Here is a 14,513-nt window from a genome sequence, read left to right on the forward strand (position 1 = left end):
ACACATCATGATAACAGATAGTTATAGGAAGGTTACCATGTGTTATATTATCAGGCCATTATGTGTTAAACTGAACTGATGAGGTTATTTTGATCAATGTGTTTGATACCTGTAATTTACAATTCCCATCAAGGCCAGTAGACGTATCCTGTGATATCTGCTCTGAGGTCCAAGCTGTGAAGTTCTGTCAGTCCTGCAGTGTGTCCTACTGTGAGACCCACATCAGACAGCACTATACAATACCTAAACTACAGAAACACACACTGGTGGATGTGACTGGAGACCTGGTGCAGAAACTCTGCCAACATGACTACAGTCCTCTGGATGTGTTCTGCAGGACAGACCAGATGATGATCTGCAGTCAGTGTGCAGAGACAAACCACAAAGGACATGATACCATCCTCCATGAGATAAAGAAAGCAGGAAGACAGGTAACTAGTTCTCTTTTCTTTCTGGGTTGTTCAGTGCAGTTCCAGTAAATGTCTGAACACTCCTTAATTAACACTAGAACCGTTGGGACTCGAGGCATCCCAGTTTGGGCCGTCAACATTCTAACAGACCAATAAAAACATTTCATATGTGCTACGGCAACAATAATCCTTTGGCTGTGTTCATGAAGATCTTAGTATTATTAGTTCTGATTAGGATCTGCAATTATCTGCTGCTGAGGAAGTGGCTACTCTTCCTGGGGTCCAAACAGGAAACTAAACACAACCAATAAAATACATAATACACATAGAATATATTACACTATATTTATGTTACAATTAAATAACTTGGCAGACACAATACAATGCAAATATATCATCTCTTCACAGTCCCCGTCGTGTTGTAAAGGGTTCTTTTATCTGGTTTTTAATCTGGTTTTATTGCGATCTTACATTACATGGGAAAGGGGATAACTAGTCAGTTGTACAACTGAACGCATTCAACTGAAATGTGTCTTCCGCATTTGAAAGTATGACAGCAATCCATGCTTTGGTTCAGTTTTCCTGGCACTGTTTCCACACACACACATGTTTTAGCATTTGTGGCTCAAATTCAAGTCATGGGACTGATATTAGCCTTTTTCGTGCCTCATGTCCAAATCATCCAAAAGTACTGTATCTAAAATTGATTGTGAAGCTCAACAAAGTCACTTAAATGGTAATATGTGTCCCATGACTTTAATGAGATGTGTACAATAATTGCTAAAATGTTAGCATGTGTCAACAGTGCCAATGAAGCTAAACCAAAGCATGGATTGCTGTCATACCGTTTCCATTGACTGCTTAGAGGACTAAGGAAAACAATATTTCATTTTGTAATTTGGGGGAACTACACCATCATCATTTTGTTTATGCAGGTCTTAATAAATATTATTGAACTAAATGTATTTCAAAAGAACAGAATAGGAGTTTAATTATGTTACTAGTCTGTTCTTAGTATCCTAGGCTATATGCTGCCGGGAGTGGAATTGCAGTTAGTTGTCAAAAATAAAACATTTTGAAATAGTCTTTCCACTACATTTTGAGAGTTGATTGGGAAATGTAGGTGATTTAGAAACCTTGGTATCTGTATTACCATTATTGAAATCAAAGTGTGTGACCTGCATGAACCTCTGTAACATGTTTTGAGAAAGTCGCTTTTTGGGAAGCTCCTTTCCCTTCTTTGTCAGTTACACATGCTGCACTGTTCATCAGTCTCTTCATTGACGAGACAATTGTTAATATTGTCTCCCATCCGACTATTGTCAATTTAATCTTCTTTAGACTACATACATTTTCATAGGCTTCTGTGAAATTAGTTTCAATATAGTTGATGTGTAGTTTTGATGGGCTATTAGTCGGATGTGCAGCCGGATGAAGGAAGGGCTGAAGGAAGGGCTGAAGGAAGGGCTGAAGGAAGGGCTGAAGGAAGGGCTGAAGGAAGGGGTGAAGGAAGGGATGAAGGAAGGGATGAAGGAAAGGATGAAGGAAGGGATGAAGGAAGGGCTGAAGGAAGGGATGAAGGAAGGGATGAAGGAAGGGCTGAAGGAAGGGCTGAAGGAAGGGCTGAAGGAAGGGATGAAGGAAGGGCTGAAGGAAGGGATGAAGGAAAGGATGAAGGAAGGGATGAAGGAAGGGCTGAAGGAAAGGATGAAGGAAGGGCTGAAGGAAGGGATGAAGGAAGGGCTGAAGGAAGGGCTGAAGGAAGGGCTGAAGGAAAGGATGAAGGAAGGGCTGAAGGAAGGGATGAAGGAAGGGATGAAGGAAGGGCTGAAGGAAGGGCTGAAGGAAAGGATGAAGGAAGGGCTGAAGGAAGGGCTGAAGGAAGGGCTGAAGGAAGGGATGAAGGAAAGGATGAAGGAAGGGCTGAAGGAAGGGCTGAAGGAAGGGCTGAAGGAAGGGCTGAAGGAAGGGATGAAGGAAAGGATGAAGGAAGGGATGAAGGAAGGGATGAAGGGATGAAGGAAGGGCTGAAGGAAGGGCTGAAGGAAGGGATGAAGGAAAGGATGAAGGAAGGGCTGAAGGAAGGGCTGAAGGAAGGGATGAAGGAAGGGCTGAAGGAAGGGCTGAAGGAAGGGCTGAAGGAAGGGATGAAGGAAGGGATGAAGGAAAGGATGAAGGAAGGGATGAAGGAAGGGATGAAGGAAACGATGAAGGAAGGGATGAAGGAAGGGATGAAGGAAGGGATGAAGGAAGGGCTGAAGGAAGGGCTCAAGGAAGGGCTGAAGGAAGGGATGAAGGAAAGGATGAAGGAAGGGCTGAAGGAAGGGCTGAAGGAAGGGCTGAAGGAAGGGATGAAGGAAGGGCTGAAGGAAGGGATGAAGGAAGGGCTGAAGGAAGGGCTGAAGGAAGGGATGAAGGAAGGGATGAAGGAAGGGCTGAAGGAAGGGATGAAGGAAGGGCTGAAGGAAGGGCTGAAGGAAGGGCTGAAGGAAGGGATGAAGGAAGGGATGAAAGAAGGGCTGAAGGAAGGGCTGAAGGAAGGGATGAAGGAAGGGCTGAAGGAAGGGATGAAGGAAGGGCTGAAGGAAGGGATGAAGGAAGGGCTGAAGGAAGGGATGAAGGAAGGGCTGAAGGAAGGGCTGAAGGAAGGGATGAAGGAAGGGATGAAGGAAGGGCTGAAGGAAGGGCTGAAGGAAGGGCTGAAGGAAGGGCTGAAGGAAGGGATGAAGGAAGGGCTGAAGGAAGGGCTGAAGGAAGGGATGAAGGAAGGGCAGGGGGAGAAGGACGTCCTCCTAAAACGGCTTATAATACATTATGTTTGTGATATGTAATTAATTATGACTGGGAATACAGATATGGATCTGTTGGTCACAGATATCGTACAAAAGGGGCCTCACAATGGGCTTCAGGATCTCGTCATGATAGTTTTGTGCATTCAAATTGTCATCAACAAAATGCAATTGTGTTGGTTGTCTGTAGCTTATGCCTGCCCACACAATAACCGCCATCACAATGTTGACATCAGCAAACCGCTCGCCCAGAAAACACCATACACGTGGTCTGTGGTTGTGAGGCCTATTGAATGTACTGCCAAATTCTCTAAAACAACAAATGTTCATTTTTCTATCATAAGCAGTCTCGGCTTATTGTAGAGAAACGAACATTCATTCTCTGGCAACCGGCTCTGGTGGAGATTCCTGCAGTCAGCATGCCAGTTGCACGCTCCCTCAAAGCACGAGACAACTGGCAATGTGTTGTTTGACAAAACTGCACATTTTAGTGTGCACATTGTAATGATCATACTGTTTAATCAGCTTTTTTCTGGGATCTTTAATTTCAGCTCAAGAAACATGGGACCAATAATTTACATGTTGTGTTTTCTATTTTTGTTTAGTGCTATTTTCTCAAACAATAACCAAAAAAACAAACAATAAACAGACGCACAGAAATATCAACAAACATCAATGACATCACACCTGCTCAGACTCACATGTTCCCACCCATACACATCATGTGTCTCACAACCACACTCCCCCTCCATCTCCTGCCATACTCTATGCCATATAAATAATAATGCATTTCATTCATCCACTGTTGTAGTGATGGAGTATCATTTGATTTCCAGTTTTTAAGTAGGAAGATTTTTCAAAATCATTGACGAGAAAGGTACTGTATGGTCCACCCCATTGGTTATCTCACCGCTCCCTCAAATACCATGTCTTGAAATATGCAGACAGACAGATTAACAGTAAACATGCATTGTAAAAGTTGTAACAACGACAGTGTGATAAAGTTGATGTATTTTTGAAAAAACATCTGTTTTACATTTAGCAAAATATTTTGTTTTGAAGAAATTACTAATTCTAATTTTGTTTTCGCAGCCTAAGAGTTTTGATAGAGACCAACACACAACGTTGGCCGCGGATGATGGTAGGTAGAGTTTACAGTAAGTGGAAACAGAATAAACTGACCCAAAAAATATTATTTAATTTGAATCTCAATTTTATAGGATACATTTTGTAACACGTCAATTGTTTTCCTTTAACTGCTGGTATAAATAGTACAAATGTGTGTTTGGAATGTCAATTAAGTCTGTTTTTCAATCACCCGTTATTCCTTCACTAGTGCTGCCCCCTCCTGGTGACATCCACGTCCTGTTGCTGACGTCAGACTCTGTGTCTCTGAGCTGGGGTCCTCCTGAAGGGTTGAAGGGACCACAGAAGTTCAGAGTGACCTGGGGTTGTGACGTGGAACCGTGCAGTATAGGGGTGAAAAATGTTCATGAAGTTGAAATAAGCAGACTCAACCCTGGTAAAAAGTACCAGTTCAGTGTGGCTACAGAGGGAGAAGATGGAAGCCAAAGCAGATGTGTCTCAGCATCCCTATCCGCAGGTACAGTAGGATAACTTGTGTTTTTATTCAGACTACGTTTTAGTCATTTAACAGACAGTCTACCCTGAGCAATTAGGGTTAAGTGCCTTGCTCAAGGGAAAATCAACAGATTTTTCAGAGTCGGCTCAGGGATTCAAACCAGCGACCTTTCGTTTACTGGCCCAACACACTTAACCACTAGAGTACCTCTCATCCACATACTTCACTGCATCATTACCTACCTGCAGTCTGCATCATTCATTCATTCCTAGAGACATATTTTCCTAGACACATCTCTTCTAAACAAGTATAGGTTTTATGACAGTGCTCCAAGTACCCATATTTAAACATGTTCCATTTGGAAGAGACCTCTTCAATCTCAGCTGGATCGGCTGAAGAGATGGAGAAAGTCCATATCCTACTGCAGCCCAGGAACAGAGCCAATACTGACGACTGCCACAAAACACTTTCAAACCTGCAACCCGGCACCAAGTACACTGTTTGTGTTGCAACTGTGCTGAGCAATGGGGAACAGAGTGAACCTGTCTCTACAACAATCCGCACTAGTAAGAGATCTTCCACCAATTACAACTCACCGTGTGTTTACCAGTAACTAGAGAGATGTTGTTACATTAGATGCTTTCTCAAAAGCCCTGGCCTTATTTTACCTGTCCCCCGTAAGGCTGAACACATTATATTAACTGTTTAACCAATATCTTTTTTTAAAGTGAAGCGAGCAAGCAAATTGTTTTTAAAGTAGAACCTCTTCTTAATAATATACTATAACAATCTTAGTACAACACCTAGCAAGATGTTGGCCTCTTGGAGGCTAAGAGAGCCATAGTTCAGCCATTATCCGAGAGGGAGTTGTGTATCTCTTTGTTTCGGGCAAAGGACCAAAACAGTCCTGCAGAACAATGCTGTGAGGTTAGTCAAAAGCAGGAAAAGGCTGCAAAAGTGCAACCAATACAGCTTGGTTCGGTTTACCTTCTGCTGGCAAACGTAACAGGATTTACAGAACGCCACAACATCCTGTTTCAGACCAGACCAGAAGAAGTTACGCAAGATATAGTCATGCGTCTTGTTGATCCCAAGATGGCCTGCCATACTACCATCATGAGCCCACCTCAGTATCGCTTGTCGAAGTGTAACTAGAATGACAATTTGAGATATACTGGGCCAATTGACTTGCCCAAGAATGGCATTTCCTCATCAGCCCACCATCTCTGTCAAATTAACCCACACAAACTTGATCAAACTCCTCTCAACGTATCTCAGCAAAACCTTTTTTTTTCCCACTCATGGGTACTTTTCTGATAACCCATCAGGTTCTTCTACTCTGGGTTCCTTACAAATGACAGGATTTGGCACAACCTTCACTTCCTTCAAATCGTTGCCCAAAATGAATGAAACCCCCTTCATCGGTAGACTAGGCCTCACTCCAACAAAAATGGAACCAGAAACAAGATCAAACTCGAGTTCCACATTATACAAAGGATCTTCCATGTACCCCACCTCCACACCTTGTACAAACACTGTAACCCGTTTCTGAAGTGTCAGACAAAGGGAAAAACATCCTCCAAAGGAAGGATTGAGCTGCCTCAGTTCCTCGCAGTATCTTCACAGGCTGTTTAACAGCATCACCATTACGCAGAGACACGAACCCTTCTGAAACAAAGGGTTCATACACATCTGATCTAAACAGGATTTTGGGAGATAAGTCTCTGATTGGGACTGGTTTAACGGGCTGGAGTGATCCCACAAGAAGAAACTGCTTACTCTCTCTAAAAATGTTTCAACTTAGGCCACTTAGACTGTGTCCTTTGTCATGGCAGTAATGACACACTTGCGGAAACAAATAACCAGTTTTCTGACGATCCTTGTTTTTGGACACTGGGGGAAGAGACTGAAACCTCGTAGTAGGAGGTGACTTCTCTTCTCTCTTATGTAGGGAGAACTACTGGGTGCTTTGCTTGTGAAGGTAGTTTTATGTGTCAACACAAACTCATCAGCAGCTGCAGCTTTCTCAAGTGTGAGATCCTTGTGCTCATAAATGTAAGGTAGCAACCCTTTTGTGAAGGCAATTCTTTAACTGCTCAAGTACTATGAGTCTTTGAATCATCAAGGTCCTTGACCTCTTGAGAACCACACCACTGATCAAAATTGTTCCCTTACGAATTCAACATGGCTTTGGGATTCTGTGTTTTGTAATTTACAAAATATTTCTGTTTGCCCTTGGGACCAACTCGTAAACAGGAAGTATAGCAGCTTTAATAGTGTCATAATCTGAACTCTGGTCAAGAGAAAGCGGCGTACACTTTCATGAGCTTTCCTCACAAGAACACTTTGGAGGAGGCAGTGACCAGATATCACGCGGCCATGTTAGGGATGTGGCAATCCGCTCAAACAAGTCAAATATATACTGTACCTCCATCTCCTTTCCGCTGAAAGGCGGTACAAGCTGGCTGTTCCGACCAAGACCAAACACTATTGAGGGTGCAGGATAGACTGACCTGATTCAAAGTGCTTCCAGCTCTATCTCTCTGGCATGCTACCATCTCTCTTTTAATTGATTGGCATGCTCATGTTCTTGTTCCTGTTCTCGTTCTCTGGCAGCACATTCTTATCGTTCTGTTTTAACCAAATGGCCTGCTCCAACTCTAATTTCTCTTCCTCCAATCTCTCCCCACATGTTCCTTCCCTTTCCATGTGCTTGAGCTCTAATTTCTGTTGCGCCCATTTTGCCTTTAGTTCTACCAATTAACACTGACTACTGTTTTTGGGTTCAACATGTACCACTTTGATGTCATAATGCTTTGCAATGAGAAGATTTGTCTTCGTACATTTATCAAGTAACTCCCAAGTAGGGTTCCCCACAAATGCTCCCAAATCAAAGTCCATCTGTTTTGTTTATTAGCTTGTGTGTTTATGCACTTTTTCACAGATTTCACCACCCTCTGAGTGGTTGTCAGTAACAGACACTCCACCACAAAAGTGTATTTTGAAAATACAAATCTCCGGGCACAGTAGAGCTTCAGAGTAGCTGATTAGAGTGACTATCATACCCATGGGAAACGATATCCCGGACTTGCCCCAATTTCGTTAACGCTCCCCAATAAGAAAACCAATAACATTGTTGCTCACCAGAAATAGGGAACTAACAAATAAGCCCTGAACAAACAGAATGAAACAGGTGGGGTTTTAGGAGAGGTTCTTAGACACCCATGGCGTGTTCCCTGAAAGTTGACTAGCAACAAGAATCTGGGTCCTAAAAGATACCCCCATAAGTGCCCACTTAAGTTGCCCTGAGAAAAGACAAACCAAAATAAAAACCCACGCCAACTTATAATATGGAGCTAAAAGCAATTGGAGCAAATCAAAGGGGAGAACACAGGATAAAATACTTCATTTTTATCAGACTCAAAGAGTAAGAGCTAAACCATGGTCAAGAACTTCCAGCATCTCTCATGCCAAATGGAGCACCCGGGTCAGCTGCTCTTAAATATCCCCTGTGCCAGCACAACTGACTAATGAGGCAACAGGTGAAACACATCCTGAACAACGAGGATGATTCCAATCAGGTCAAACCCAAACAGAACCATCCTCAAAAACAAAAATGAGCAAAACCCCAAAACCTGCGTATAATATGTTGTAATATGTTTCTGGAGTTAAACTGTAGCCCTGACAATAATATATTTCCCCTTAGTACCCCCTGTTCCAGACCAGCTGAATGTTGACTCAGTGGATGCCACATCAGCTGCTGTTAGCTGGAGCCAGCCACCAGGATTGGACCAAACCCAACATCATTACCAGATCTCCTACCACTGTCCAGGGACAGAACCACACATCACTACCACATCTTCACACAGCATCACTCTCTCTGACCTGCAAGGTGGTACTCAGTACTCTGTCACTGTCTGTACTGTGCTGGAAGATGGAAGGAAAAGTCAACTGGTGTTAACAACCCTCACCACAAGTAAGGAAGTACACTATTTGTTTTTGCATGTGTTTTGTTGTTGTTGTTGTTATTATTATTGACTTGGTCTATTACCAAATAGGGCTATCTTCTGTATACCCCCTTACCTTGTCACAACACAACTGATTGGCTCAAACGCATTAAGAAGTAAATACATTCAACACATTAACTTGTATGAATGCACATCTGAAATGCATTCCAGGTGACTACCTCATGATGGTGGTTGAGAGTATGTCAAGAGTGTGCAAAGCTGTCATCAAGGCAAAGGGTGGCTATTTGAAGAATCTCAAATATAAAATATATTTTGATTTGTTTAACACTTTTTTTCGCTTACTACATGATTCCATATGTGTTATTTCACAGTTGATGTCTTCACTACTATTCTACAATGTAGAAAATAGTCCAAATAAAATAAAAAACTTGAATGAGTAGGTGTTCTAAAACTTTTGACTGGTAGTGTACATACATTTTACATATACTGTACATTTTACATACCACCACCCACCTCTTCGGGGGACATTTAACATTTTTTTTTTACAGCTTTTCTGCTACGTATACATACATTCTACACATACATTTACATACCTGGTACTTTCATATAGAGCAATCACATAATAATACATTACCAACAAGCTCTTTTAATCCCACCCCTCAGCCACTCTCAGCCCTCTCTCAGCCCATCCCACCTATCACCATAGACCTCAGCTCTTTAATCCCACCCCTCAGCCACTCTCAGCCCTCTCTCAGCCCATCCCACCTATCACCATAGACCTCAGCTCTTTAATCCCACCCCTCAGCCACTCTCAGCCCATCCCACCTATCACCATAGACCTCAGCTCTTTAATCCCATCCCTCAGCCACTCTCAACCCATCCCACCTATCACCATAGACCTCAGCTCTTTAATCCCAACCCTCAGCCACTCTCAGCCCATCCCACCTATCACCATAGACCTCAGCTCTTTAATCCCACCCCTCAGCCACTCTCAACCCATCCCACCTATCACCATAGACCTCAGCTCTTTAATCCCACCCCTCAGCCACTCTCAGCCCATCCCACCTATCACCATAGACCTCAGCTCTTTAATCCCACCCCTCAGCCACTCTCAACCCATCCCACCTATCACCATAGACCTCAGCTCTTTAATCCCACCCCTCAGCCACTCTCAGCCCATCCCACCTATCACCATAGACCTCAGCTCTTTAATCCCACCCCTCAGCCACTCTCAGCCCATCCCACCTATCACCATAGACCTCAGCTCTTTTAATCCCACCCCTCAGCCACTCTCAGCCCATCCCACCTATCACCAAAGACCTCAGCTCTTTAATCCCACCCCTCAGCCACTCTCAGCCCATCCCACCTATCACCATAGACCTCAGCTCTTTAATCCCACCCCTCAGCCACTCTCAGCCCATCCCACCTATCACCATAGACCTCAGCTCTTTAATCCCACCCCTCAGCCACTCTCAGCCCATCCCACCTATCACCATAGACCTCAGCTCTTTAATCCCAACCCTCAGCCACTCTCAGCCCATCCCACCTATCACCATAGACCTCAGCTCTTTAATCCCACCTATCACCATAGACCACCCTTGTTTGGTTTCCATGTGCCATATATTTTTCAATTGTGCTGTGATGTTTTACAAACATTTAGAACCTTTCTAGTCAAAGAGTATCCACAGATTGTGAGCTTAAGATGAAAACCTTTCCTACGAGTATTATTCTATCATTTATTGAATATGGCTTTTCATATCACCCAACACTGTTATTTGTAAGGTTCATTTTAAGCGAATGTTGTAATGAAGTAACCTACTTAAGTATTATCTCTGGTGTCAAACTGACTAGTTATCTAAATGACTGTAATGTAAATGAAATAATCATAGTGGATGTGTCAGAGTGGGATGTAAAGGTACAGTATCTTCCCTGATGAGAAATATATGATGGTGATTTTCCTGAATATTTCGTATTTCCTGATCTTCCTTTCTATTTACAGGATCCTATCTGATGGAGCTGTTTTCAAAGGCTGGACTAGAAGATCATTATGAAAACAAGCTGACGTTAAGTACTGTCCTTGAGATAAATGCTGATACTACATCAGATGAACCTCTTACCACTATGCAGTCACTTCCAGGGGCCTTCCTGAAGAAGTTAATGATGGCAAATCTGAATGCAAGGAGTGTTAAATGTATGTCCACTGATGCAGAAGTTTCATTTCCGGGTACAGACCGTTTTGAGAATCTAAAAAGTGACTCTGCTAACAGTGATGTCATTAATCCACTGGACCTGATAACTGCCCTGTTTCTGTGCTCAGATGGTTTCCTGCAGCAGGAGATGGTCCAGAAAATGTCCATGTGTCAGTTTGCTGTTCCTCTGCTGCTGCCCAACTGTGACACAGAACAAATCACTTTGATGCTGTGGGCCTTGAGGGACATAGTGAAGAAGTTTAGACTCTCTTCCCAAACATCCACAAAGGCTTTTGTGGAGGAGAGAATTGTACTCTCTGATATTCCCATGGTGTCCTTTGTTAGGTTAGGTGAGATTAGAGTGTCCAAGTCTCAGATCTTGAACAAACTGCTTAGTAACCCTCAGCAGTACCATGATACATTTGTTCATCATGATATGGAATGTGGCGATGTCCCCCATAGAATCTCAGATGGTCTGGTTGAAATCAGCTGGTACCTTCCATGTGGGAACAGAAACATAGACATCTTCACTAAGCCTATGGTGGTGGCCAATCTCAGAGGAGACATCAGGTCCTTTGAAAAACAGTTCTCCTTTCTGTGTCAAACATCAGCTGCAGTTTACATTTTCACTGATGATTTAAAGGCAGATCTCAATTTGTTGAAAAGCAAAAACACAAAATCAGAGTTATTTCTGGTCGTCAACTCTCAGAGAAAATCATTCAGAGTAGACACATTAAAACAAATGATCACAAACTGCAGTATCAATGAGCAAAATGTGATTGTTAAGAAAAAGAAAAACGATGCAGAATTTGTCAAAACGCTGCAATCATCTGTTGGTGACATCATTGAAAATAGTCCAGACCGGTTGACAGTGGAAAACATGACTGAGGTAGCTCGTCACAGTGGAATTCTGGTTGATGAAGACCGCCATGACTGTCAGAGTGCCAGGAAGATGGCAGATGAAATCACCAGCAACATCAGAGACACAGTCAAATTTAAAGACAAACAGCTACCCTTACAGGGGCAAATCTGGAAAGAGCTTTCCAAGTTGGAGAAAGAGAGATGTAGACTGAGAAAACAAGGGGATCAAGACATTGAACACTACAGGAGCTCTCTGAAGAAAAAGGAGGAAGAGCTGAGAAAGAAACAATATACATTTTACATGTCAGATGCAATGAAAAGCTTCATTTTAGGATTGTCAGGTTCAGGAGCGGAGCGTTCCTATTTCCTCAAATGGATGCGGATAAATCTGGACAATCTGTCACGTCAGAACCTGTCTAGTTTGAGGGACCGGTACAAAGATCTTTGCCAAAATTCTCCTGAGAAAAAAGACGACATTATTCATTTGGATAAGCAATTATCTGACTGTTCCTTGGGTCTAGAACACTTCCTGCGTGAGTTGGGCCAGTTATATGAAGCTGCCTGCTCCCTCCCTGAAGACAGCCCTCAAAGGGAACAGATGGAGAATCTCCCTGAATTGTGTGCTCAGATGCTGTTGGATGGTTTCCCCATTGAGCTTGTGGATGGAGATGCATCAAATATCCCTCTGAAATGGATATCAGCTGTTCTGACTCAGCTTCATACTCTTGTGGACTCTAACAGCAAGATCCGGGTTGTGACAGTTTTAGGGGACCAAGGTACTGGGAAGTCCACTCTCCTCAACACCATGTTTGGAGTCCAGTTTGCTGTCAGCAGTGGAAGATGCACTAGAGGGGCCTTCATGCTGCTGATTAAAGTCAACAAAGAACTCAAGGAGGAACTGAAATGTGACTTCATCATGGTGATTGACACAGAGGGGTTGAAATCACCAGAGTTGGCTCAATTTGATAAACACTATGAACATGACAATGAACTGGCCACACTGGTAATTGGACTCAGTGATGTCACTATCATCAACATGTCCATGGAGAACAACACAGAGATGAAAGACATTCTGCAGATTGTTGTTCATGCTTTTATCAGGATGAAGGAAGTGGGGAAGAAGCCAGTATGTCATTTTGTGTACCAAAACGTGTCAGACATGTCTGCTCATGACAACAACATGAGAGAGCGGAAGAAGTTGTTGGAACAGTTGAATGAAATGACCCAGGCAGCAGCCAGAATGGAGAAGAAGGAGAATATCACCAAGTTCACTGATGTGATGGAGTATGATCCAGACACTAGCAGCTGGTACATCCCAGGACTGTGGCATGGGACTCCCCCTATGGCTCCAGTCAATGTTGGCTACAGTGAGGCTGTGTATGATTTAAAAAAGAGCTTGATGCAAGACTTAATCAAATGCCAGAGTAATGATGACATGACACATTTCCTGAAGTGGACAGAAAGCTTGTGGGAGTCTGTCAAATTGGATAAATGAATTGTAAGTGTCAGAAACAGCTTGGTTGCAGATGCATACACCAGTTAATGCTTTAAGTACAATGGTTGGGAACGGTTCTTCAATAAGGACATTTATTCCTGGATAATGGGTGCTGAAAGCAGAATATAAAACAGATCCAAACCCCCAAATGAGCATATGAATCGTGCTGAAGGACTTGTCCTGTCATCCCAATGGTGGAAGCAGTTTATTACCGTCACTAGGACAGCAGAATCCCTGCCCATCATGTTCTAAGTGTTCTAAGTTACCAGTTAGAATAGTAGAATACACAAGGTGCAATTTAGAAATGTGGTTTTATATCAGCAGTTTTTCTCTTGTTATGTAAGTCATTGACAGTCAGTCATTTAGCCCATGTCAGCAAAATATTTTTAGATTGCTAAGTTAGTTTAGCGGCCAGCTATCTAAACTATTATGGTTGGGGGGGGGGGGGGGGGGGGGGGGGGGGCCCTATTGTTTTTGTATGTCAGTCTAACTCAGATATTATATTAAAAACTACAACCATTTTTCTCCAACCTACTGCAATATGTGTAGAATTCCAGCCAACTTGCTTTAAAATTGTCACATTTTCTCTACACCCCATGGCAAAAGGTGTGAAATTGCACGAAGTTGACAAAAAAGTGTACAAAGTGTATCTCTGCTGTCAAAATGCAATACATGTTATTGTATGGATGTGGGTATACAGACCTTCGAGCAACTGCGGTCCCTTATGAGATAGTTTTGTGGCCCATCCCTGGTCTATGGCATGGAAAGAGCAGGTGTCCTTAATGTTTTGTATACTCAGTGTATACAGTCAGGATGGAAAACCGCTTTCAGTGGATAAGACTGACAGATACCTGCAGTACAGGAAGGAAGGAGGAGTTATACCATACATACTGTAGACTGACAGATACCTGCAGTACAGGAAGGAAGGAGTTATACCATACTGTAGACTGACAGATACCTGCAGTATAGGAAGGAGGAGTTATACCATACATACTGTAGACTGACAGATACCTGCAGTACAGGAAGGTGGAGTTATACCATACATACTGTAGACTGACAGATACCTGCAGTATAGGAAGGTGGAGTTATACCATACATACTGTAGACTGACAGATACCTGCAGTATAGGAAGGTGGAGTTATACCATACATACTGTAGACTGACAGATACCTGCAGTATAGGAAGGAAGGTGTGATTATGTTTAGATTACCATGACAAC

General features: G+C 42.9%; 1 protein-coding gene across 1 annotated transcript; it reads left to right on the top strand.

Annotated features, from left to right (window-relative positions):
- Positions 1-2,425: 2,425 nt before the first annotated feature.
- LOC139375489 (up-regulator of cell proliferation-like) lies at positions 2,426-13,641 on the top strand. Its single transcript, XM_071117324.1, has 4 exons — positions 2,426-3,230; positions 4,536-4,802; positions 11,067-11,169; positions 11,284-13,641. The coding sequence occupies exons 1-4, from the start codon at positions 2,426-2,428 to the stop codon at positions 13,292-13,294; spliced, it is 3,186 nt and encodes a 1,061-aa protein (XP_070973425.1). The 3' UTR covers positions 13,295-13,641.
- The last annotated feature ends 872 nt before the right edge of the window (positions 13,642-14,513 follow it).

This window comes from Oncorhynchus clarkii, chromosome 19 (genome assembly GCF_045791955.1).
Source record: "Oncorhynchus clarkii lewisi isolate Uvic-CL-2024 chromosome 19, UVic_Ocla_1.0, whole genome shotgun sequence".
Classification (NCBI taxonomy): domain Eukaryota; kingdom Metazoa; phylum Chordata; class Actinopteri; order Salmoniformes; family Salmonidae; genus Oncorhynchus; species Oncorhynchus clarkii.